The 9,284-nt window shown below is 58.6% G+C and overlaps 2 protein-coding genes across 2 annotated transcripts in view; both read right to left on the minus strand.

Moving 5' to 3' along the window:
• Positions 1-483, minus strand: part of LOC117644791 (protein madd-4-like) — a 30,239-nt gene extending 29,756 nt beyond the window's left edge. Inside the window, exon 1 of the mRNA XM_034384410.1 lies at positions 449-483. The gene's annotated coding sequence lies outside the window, so the exon portion shown is untranslated. The remainder of the gene's footprint in view (positions 1-448) is intronic.
• LOC117644675 (ADAMTS-like protein 3) lies at positions 133-9,047 on the minus strand. The gene is made up of 4 exons (XM_034384286.1): positions 8,916-9,047; positions 3,372-3,527; positions 538-685; positions 133-158 (listed from the first exon to the last, which is right to left on the minus strand). Exons 1-4 carry the CDS (start codon positions 9,045-9,047, stop codon positions 133-135), a joined length of 462 nt encoding a protein of 153 aa, XP_034240177.1.
• Between the last annotated feature and the right edge of the window lie 237 nt (positions 9,048-9,284).

Genomic DNA, 9,284 nt, shown 5'->3' on the forward strand with positions numbered 1-9,284 from the left:
AACTCGGGGCAAATTCAATTGCCGGCGACGGCCGAGCCACGGCCGGGCGATACGCGGCGAGTCACTTAAAAGGTACGTCGAGCTTGCATAATGGAAGGCCGCCGTGCCGCGGGCAAGCCGGTGGCGACACTTCTACAGAGGGATGGTCGCAGGGACATCTAATCCAGAGATGAGACCTCAGAGTCGCTAAATGGTGCTCGAACTGAGCGTGTGACCCCACCAATGGATTCCTCGTTCGGAGAGCAATCCATTGGTGGGGTCACACGTTCGGTTCGACTTCCACTTAGCGACTCTGGGGCTCGGGTTACTCGAAGCGAACGTGTGACCCCACCAATGGATTCCTCGTTCGGAGAGCAATGTAATGGTGGGGTCACACGGTCGGTTCGAGTCCCATTTAGCGACGCTGGAGCTCAAAACGCGTTCAGAGTTTTGCCCACTGTAGACCTACCTCCTTGCGGTGGTCCCGGCGGCCGCGCCGCTTCCGGGCACGGCGTCGCCGCCCCTTGCCGCGCGTCCGGGGCGCGCCGTCGGGCACACCGTCGGGCACGGGCTCCCCCCTGCAGACCAGCGAGCACGGCCGCTGCTCGTCGTGGTACGGCGTCCACCGGTAGAAGCGGTTGTGTCGCTCCTCGCGGTTCCACGCCTCGCACTGCTGCGCCCGGAAGTCCACGGCGTCCTGGCACGGCTGCGGGCACACCGTAAAAAAAAGTTTTAAAATTTTTTTTTTTTCATTTTTTTTCTCAGTACAGACCCTAGTGGTATTTAAATACCACAAGGGTCTGTGTTAGAAAAGACAAATACCAAAAATCTGGAAACAAGGTTTCAAAAATGGGTGCTTATTTACATACGAAAAAGGTGAAAAAAAGTAAAAAAAAATTAACAAAGCATAGTGACAGTAGTCAGACGTCAGGCTGTGACCGTGACTTTGGCACACTCCCTCTCCAGTAGTGCAAATGGAAAACAAAATCGAGTATAGCAGCGTCGGTCTTTCCCGTGAGCCAAGCACAAAAGCAGGGGAGGGGGAAGGGGGGGGAGGAGGGACGTGTAGACACGCATCCACACACGCAGAGCCGTTGACTTTCGCAGCGCGGTTCCAACACCCATTTTCCCTTTTTGAAAGGACACACACTCTCTCTCTCTCTCTCTCTGTGTGTGTGTGTGTGTGTGTGTGTGTGTGTGTGTGTGTGTGTTGTGTGTGTGTGTGTGTGTGGTGTAGCCTCCCCCTGTGCCTCATACTATTTGCTCAGTCGCGACAGGCCGCTCGGTTTCCCCCCTTTGCACCAATTTGCTCCCATTTAGCGACTCGCATGTGCACACTCACGCTCGCTCACACACACACACACACACACACTCCAACGGGGCGAGGCACTACTCTCTTTCCGCGCCGAGTGGCCCCACAGAAGTGAGGACACTCCACTGTACAAAACAACAACAACAACAACAAGAGGGCCGGCGCCTCGCGAGCAGAAGACGAGTCCGAGGATATTTAAATCCGGCGCGCTGGTTGTGGCCGCGGCAGAAAAAGGCATCGCAGATAAAGGGGCAGTTAGGCTACTTTAGTATTACCGCCGCTGTCGGCGCGGTGGGGCGTGGCGTGGCGTGGCGGGGGCGGGGCGGGGCGGGGCGGGGCGGGGTGGGGCGCGCCAGCCCGGGGTCGAGCCGCCCCATTATCCCGGCAGAAGTCACTTCGGAATACATTAATTGTTGCCGCTTTCGTTCGGGTCGGCTAATTGGCGCAGCGTGCAAACCTCCCTTATTTTCAACCCGTCTGCCTGCGCCGCGTTAGCGCAGTGGTTAGCGCGTCCGCCTTCCGACCCGCGAGACCCGGGTTCGACACCCCCTCCCGCCTTTCTTTTTCTTGGCGTTCTCTGTTTTTTCTTCAAAATTTACACTTTGGCGAAATGTTATTAATGTATTGTGTATGGGCCGGGGAGCCTAGGGTTCGCTATTGCATAATTGAAACTCTGAACTTTTTTTCTCGAGTTCATACCAAGAGGTTGGCAGCATTGTAACCCCCCGCCCCCTCGCGGCCGCAGCTGGGTTGTCGCTCCGCGTACTCTGCGATTGCGGCGTGTCTAAACGCTCACTAGTCGCGCCTCCAGTGAGCCTCTAATCCGTGGTCATTGCGAGAGAGAGAGAGAGAGAGAGAGAGAGAGAGAGAGAGAGAGAGAGAGAGAGAGAGAGAGACACTCCGGATTAGAGCAACACGAGTCGGGCCGCGTACTGCATGAGTTCCACCCCATCAACACACAGTTACTACCACTACCCCCCCCCCTCCTCTCTCCAAACTTCCTCCATCCTTCCCCTTCCCCTCTTCATCGCAATTAGTTCTGTTCGCGCGGCGCGAGGTTCGAATCGGCAGAACCATTTCAAATCCACGCGACTCAAAAAAAAAGGCGGAATTCAAACGTCCGGAGCCAACAACTACGGGTAAAATCGCTTTAAAATTAATTTTTTTTGGCGGTGCCTTTTTTTTGCAGTGCAGACGGCCATGCCGCCAAAGCGTCGCGCCCCGCAAACGAATTTTTAATCACGGCCGCTCTTGACTTTTGCTCCTGACAGATTGTGATTGCGTCCCACAGAGGTGGGGGGAGGGGAAGGGGGAGGGGAAGGGGGTGGGGAGGGGCAAGGGGGATCGCGACAGTTCCACTTTGGTGTCTTGAACGTCGCCCAGTTCCCTTGCTTTCACTTCCCGATGTTACCGAGCCAAGTCCACCCCCCTCCCCTTCTAATTTGACACGGCGTCGCCGCTTGCATGAGAACAAACGCAAAGCGGCCGGGCGCGACAAAATTGATTTTAAAAAGTCGTTGAAAAGCCATTCTTTTCTTTTTTGTTCCACATCGCCGCGGCCGCGGATAAAAATTGGTTTCGATTCGGCGAGCCGCGAGAAAAACGAGGCGGGAAACAAACCGACGCAAATCGCAGCGAGAAACGACATTTCAATGCGGTGTGGTGGGGGCGATTGCAGCCACTGCAAGGCGACCGAGTCCTTGGCCGGAACGTTGCCCGCGAGCGCCTGCAGTCGACTGGGTAGGCAAGCCGCCCAACAGGCGAGTCCGCGGGTTGCCTACCCGCCGGAACGCAGGCGCCCGCACTGCACTGCGGCTCCGAAGACCGGTGCAGCCGGCCGAAACTCTAGACGCGTTTTGAGCTCCAGAGTCGCTAAACAGGACTCGAACCGAACGTGTGACTCCACCAATGGATTGCTCGTTCGGAGAGCAATCCATTGGTGGGGTCACGCGTTCGGTTCGAGTCCCATTGAGCGACACTGGAGCTCAAAACGCGTCCGGGATTTTGACCGCCTCCTCCGGTCTTCTGGCCCACTGTGCGCTGTAACAAAACCAGTTTGTGCTGTGTGTCAGTCCTTTACCTGCATGTTGCAGATCTTGTAGCGCATGGCCTCGCCGCGGCAGCCCTTGGCGGACTTGCACCGCCGCAGTTGGTACGAGGCGCCGCCGTCGCACGACCGCGAGCACGTCGACCAGTCCGACCAGGTGGACCAGCCGCGCGGCGACAGGGGGCGCTCCTGTGGGGGGAAAGACAGAGCACGCATTAGCTCGGCAGCAGACACAGATTCCAGAAGGTGTGACAAAGAAAAGGAGTCTCAAATTTTTAAAAAAATGGTTTGAAAAAATAGAGACAGACGAGGGGTTGCGTGGAAGATAGACAAGGCACAGTGGGCCAGACCGGTGGGGGTGGTCAAAACTCTACACGCGTTTGACTCCAGTCGCTAATGGACTCGAACCGAACGTGTGACCCACCAATGGATTGCTCTCCGTACGAGGGATCCATTGGTGGGGTCACACGATCGGTTCGAGTCCTGTTCAGCGACTCTGGAGCTCAAAACGCGTCTAGAGTTTTGGCCGCCTCCGCCGGTCTTCTGGCCCACTGTGCAACGGGGCTCCGCCAGATACCCCTCCCCCCCCCGATTCCGAACGTCTGCTCGAGTTTTTGCCCGACGAGGTCGGCGTGGCGTTGCGGGCCGAGGCTCGCCGAGGCGGGCGAGATAGCGGGGGAGAGCAGAAACAGACGCCTTCTGATTGGCCAATGCTGGCCAATGGGCCAAACGCATTTACTGGATAAGCGTTTGCCGATTGCCACCACGGCCCTGGTGTGGCAGCGGAGGGGCCGCCGGTTCGAATACCCCTTCCTCCTTTTTTCTCGCGATGCTGTATGACGCGAGAAACACCCCAGCGGAGGGGAGAGAGAGAGAGAGAGAGAGAGAGAGAGACTGAGGGAAGGCCCACTGCTTTATGGGGGACCCCTAATCCCGACCAGGTTAGCACCACTTCCCGACCAGACGAGGGACCGTGGAGCGGGGACGGGGGCTGGATGAGTAAGAGACAGGAAGAGAGAGAGAGGGAGAGAGATGGAGAGAGAGAAGGGGGTTGCCTGGTCTTTGTGGTACAGGGAGGGTCTGCGGAAAACGTCTTCGGGCCCTAAAAGGTGTGAACCCGCACTGCGCTACCAAATAAAACAACTGCTGGTCAAAATGTTCAACGATTATTACTGCGACGATGATTATTATAAGGATTATTATTGTTATTATTATTATCATCGCTCTGGACTGGCAGGCATTGATTTGTGAGCCTCAGTATCAGAAAAGTTGGGCTATGAAGGAGAACACTGCGCCCATTCCGAGGCAGTCAGCGGCAGCCCAGGCTACTCGCAAGACCTACCCGCCCAAAATAAATCAAGCAGAAAAAAAAACTTGCAAAAAAGAGACAGCCATTGATGCTATCTCGGCCCGAGTCCTTAACCCCATCACTCGGCCGCTTTTCGCGTCACGTGACGAGTCTGCATACGGACGCTCCGTCTCTCTCGCACTGCTGGGCCGGCCCGCAGGAGTGCGAGAGAGACAGAGAGAGACTTCTATTTACGGCGGTGCGGCCAGCAGAAGAATACAACAGCAAGCACACATTGTCGCCGTTTCGACGCAGCGATAAAAGTTACACGCGCACTGATACGGGCCGCCAAGACTTTTCGGACGAGAGAGAGAGAGAGAGAGAGAGAGAGAGAGAGAGAGAGAGAGAGAGAGAGAGAGGGGGGAAGACAGGAGGGGGAGGAGGGCAGTAGTGGGCCGAGATAATTTCGGGATAATTTTAACCCTTCGCGATGGGGGGGTCGACGACCCCGCCTTGCTACTGGCTAAACAGCTACTGTACTGCATTTAGTTTGGACACACACACACACGCCACCAGCGAACTATGTGCTTTTTCTTGCGAATGAATACTGCGGTCAGATAAACTTGTTTTGTTCTTAAGCCCCCGGCAGACGCGAGGCTGGAGTCAAGACAGTGTAGAGACACGAAAAGCGGAAGCGGAAATCGCAGAGCGAGTCATAGATCGGGCCATAGATTGGGTCATAGAGCAAGAAACACAAGCGGAGAAAATTTGAGCTGCTCCCGGTCGGTGGGCCCTTCGCGGCGCGTTGGCGGGCCCTCTGTAGCCGCGGCACGTCCCAGGGAGGTCCTGGGAGGTCCTGGGAGGTCCTGCGAGGACCTCCTCCTTAGATAAGCGAGCCCTTCAATCACGGACACCCCCTCCCCTTTCCCTGCCAGGGCGGGAGGGAGGGGGGCATCTTACGGTGGAACGCTAGCCACCACCGGAGTCAAACACCTGCCAAGTTCGTACGGAACCACAGTGGGCCAGAAGACCGGTGGAGGCGGCCAAAACTCTGGACGCGTTTTGAGCTCCAGAGTCGTTAAGTGGGACTCGTACCGAACGTGTGACCCCACCAATGGATTGCTCTCCGAACGAAGAGTCCATTGGTGGGGTCACACGTTCGGTTCGAGTCCCGTTTAGTGACTCTGGAGCTCAAAACGCGTCCAGAGTTTCGACCGCCTGCGCCGGTCTTCTGGGCCACTGTTTTTCAAAGACGAGAGCCCCCCTGCCGGCCGTCCGGTCACCGGTTGCACGCAGCCTCGCCCATTAGCAGAGCACTCTGCTGGAGCGCTTGCCCCGCTCCGCTCCAGCCGCTGGATTAAGCCGGGCATGCCGATCCGAGGCGTCGATTTGAGGAAAACAGTTCTGTAATTGACTAGGGCGACTCAACTTGTACCCTCGGTCTGCTCTGGTCTGCTCCGGTCGGCCCCGCCAAACTTTTGGGGAGCGCCGGCGGGGTCGCCTCCCCCTCCCCTCTGTCTTTCCCTCTCCCTCTCTCTCTCTCTCTCTCTCTCTCTCTCTCTCTCTCTCTCTCTCTCTCTCTCTCTCTCTCTCTCTCTCTCTCTGCCAGCAGCGTGACCATCCCCTCTCGATTCGCCACCCCTTTTTTTTCTCGCGAGAAAGCGCACACTGTGAAATCGTTGGCAGAGATTATACACAAACTGAAAATTCAATTTCCCACCAACATGACGATTGAACAGTGGGGGAGTCCCCTGTGGGACACGAAGTACATTGTCCAGCCTCTGGCGAATAACAGCATCCTGGGCTACCCACCCCGGGGCCAGCCTGGCCGGTCTGGCCGCCTGCCTGCCAGTAACTGCAGGAACAAAAGAGTGCTGAGGTCGGAGCCCAATGGCTAACCGGCCCAGGGGGACTGGGGCCGACCGGGGCCCGGGGCGGGGTAATGAAAGCCCGAGGTTGCGTCGACAGACTCCACCGACTCGCCGAACCCGAAAGTTTCCGTAACGACGCGGCCGGTCGACCGGAAGTCGATCCTCCACAAGACCGCCGACAGTCGGTCGCTTGCTGGCCGGCAGCGCAGCGGCGCACAGTGGGCCAGGAGACCGGTGGAGGCGGCCAAAACTCCAGACGCGTTTTGAGCTCCAGAGTCGCTAAATGGGACTCGAACCGAGCGTGTGACCCCACCAATGGATTGCTCTCCAGACGAGGAATCCATTGGTGGGGTCACTCGTTCGGTTCGAGTCCCGTTTAGCGACTCTGCAGCTCAAAACGCGTCCAGAGTTTCGGCCGCCTCCTCCGGTCTTCTGGCCCACTGTGCGGCGGGCCGCCGAGGTGGGCGGATGCGTTTGACGACAGGGACGCTAAGAGAATTAGTTTTTCGCGCGTGAGTACGCCCCGCCGCCACCGAGCACAAAGCCACCACGGCCCTGCAGGGGGGACGCGAGCCACCTCCCAGTGGGGCAGCCGGTGGCCAGCCCCATCCCATTGTGCGTGCGTGTGAATGGCCCTCTCTCTCTCTGTGTGTGTGTGTGTGTGTGTGTGTGTGTGTGTGTGTGTGTGTGTGTGTGTGTGTGTGTGTGTGTGTGTGTGTGTGTGTGTGTGTGTGTGTTTTGTCCAGCTGCCCGGATAGGGCCTGGACCAGCTTGCCGTCATCACGCCGCCCACCCTTCCCTCATTTAAATGACGCCCGGAGGCTGGCCAGTCTGGCAAGCCTGCGGGCTGGCCACCCTGTCAATGAGTCGCCTGCAGCACAGTGGGCCAGAAGACCGGTGGAGGCGGCCCAAAACTCCAGACGCGTTTTGAGCTCCAGAGTCGCTAAGCAGGACTCGAACCGAACGTGTGACCCCACCAATGGATTCTTCGTTCGGAGAGCAGTCCGTTGGTGGGGTCACACGTTCGGTTCGAGTCCACCATCCCCCTTTTCCCCCTCCACGACGATTTCGCCGCGATAATTCGCTTCCTCTCCGGACAACGTCCGATTAACGACCGGAACGTCATCTTCTTGCGCTAAGCAACATTCTGGCGACCACTCCTTTTTTTTTATTCGTATTTTTCTTTAATTTTTTTTTTTTGCGGTCGGCGAAAGTAGGCCAGCTTGGCTCCGGCAAGACGCAACGCGCCCCGCCAGGAGCCACGGTCCGCAGCACCCCGAGGAGCACCCCGGGGGAAAAAGGGGGGGGGGGGGGGCACCGCCTCGACGGACCGTCTGTTGAAACAAGCAAAACGAGCCGTCCGAGGAAAAAATGGAAGTGAGCGACTGATTTTAGTTTCACCACTCGGACTCACGTGCAGCAGGTGTGTTTCGTCGCTCTGTCTCTCTCACACTCGTGGGGCGTTGCGAGTCGGTGCGAGAGAGACAGGGTTGCGGAATCAGTCTGATGGTCGGCGGCGCGGTAAGCAAACCACCCGTGGGGTGCGGACCTTGGCTCGCCTTCGCACAGTGGGCCAGAAGACCGGTGGAGGCGGCCGAAAGTTTAGACGCGTTTTGAGCTCCAGAGTCGCTAAACAGGACTCGTACCGAGCGTGTGACCCCACCAATGGATTCCTCGTTCGGAGAGCAATCCATTGGTGGGGTCATTCGCTCGGTTCGAGTCCTGTTTACCAACTATGGAGCTCAAAACGCGTCTAGGGTTTTGGCCGCCTCCACCGGTCTTCTGGCCCACTGTGCTACGGCTTGCCTTCCCTGACCTGCCCCGGCAGCGCGGCACTCTGCCTGGGCTGGGCTCGCTGGGGGCGCACCGGCCTCCCTCTCCTCGACGCCCCGCCCCGCCCCGCCCCGCCCCGCCCCGCCCCGCCCCGCCCCGCCCCGCCCCGCCCCGCCGTGCCCTGCGGGGTGTCCATTTAAGTCACTTTGTTGGCGTTGGCCGCGCTGGCCGCGCTGCCCGGGGAGGCCCTTTGAAAAGGACGCCTCTGCAGTCCGAGCACGGCCTTGTCGACAAGGCCCCGCACGGCACGGGACGGACCGCGCCGTGATCCCCGTGCTAACGCAACACATCGCCGCTATTGAATTCTTGATGGCGCGTGCCGAGACACCCCACAGTGGGCCAGAAGACCGGCGCAGGCGGCCGAAAGTCTAGACGCGTTTTGAGCTCCAGAGTCGCTAAGCGGGACTCGAAGCGAACGTGTGACCCCACCAATGGATTGCTCGTTTGGAGAGCAGTCCATTGGTGGGGTCACCGGGGGTCACACGTTCGGTTCGAGTCCCGTTCAGCGACTCTGACCGGTCTTCTGGCCCACTGTACACCCTGCTCCTGTCCCGCCATTGGTAGACTTTAACTCCCCTGGCTTACATGTGCGCGCTCCCGGCGGGTCTCCAGGGCCCAGGGCGTCACGTCGGCGGAGGTGTTGGCGGGCGTGCTCCGGGTGTGGTCCTCGGCGAGCGTGTCCGACGGCGACGTCCAGGTCTCGGTGGCCAGGCTCATGGCGGTCGAGTCGGCGGCCACGCCGCCCGCGCCGCCTGCCTGCGGAGACAGAGAGACGACATTAGCACGGAATTCCTCGGAAAGTCGGTCCACATTTCACATTTTTCGCAGTTCTTTCAAAAGGAAACACAAGGTAATGAATGCCAGCCCCAATTTGTCCTCGGCGGCCCACTCTCCTCTAGCCAGCAGACTGATTCCGAGGGTCGTCGCTCTGTCTCTCTCGCACCCATCGGGCGC

This window comes from Thrips palmi, unplaced genomic scaffold (assembly GCF_012932325.1).
Source record: "Thrips palmi isolate BJ-2018 unplaced genomic scaffold, TpBJ-2018v1 HiC_scaffold_18, whole genome shotgun sequence".
Lineage (NCBI taxonomy): Eukaryota > Metazoa > Arthropoda > Insecta > Thysanoptera > Thripidae > Thrips > Thrips palmi.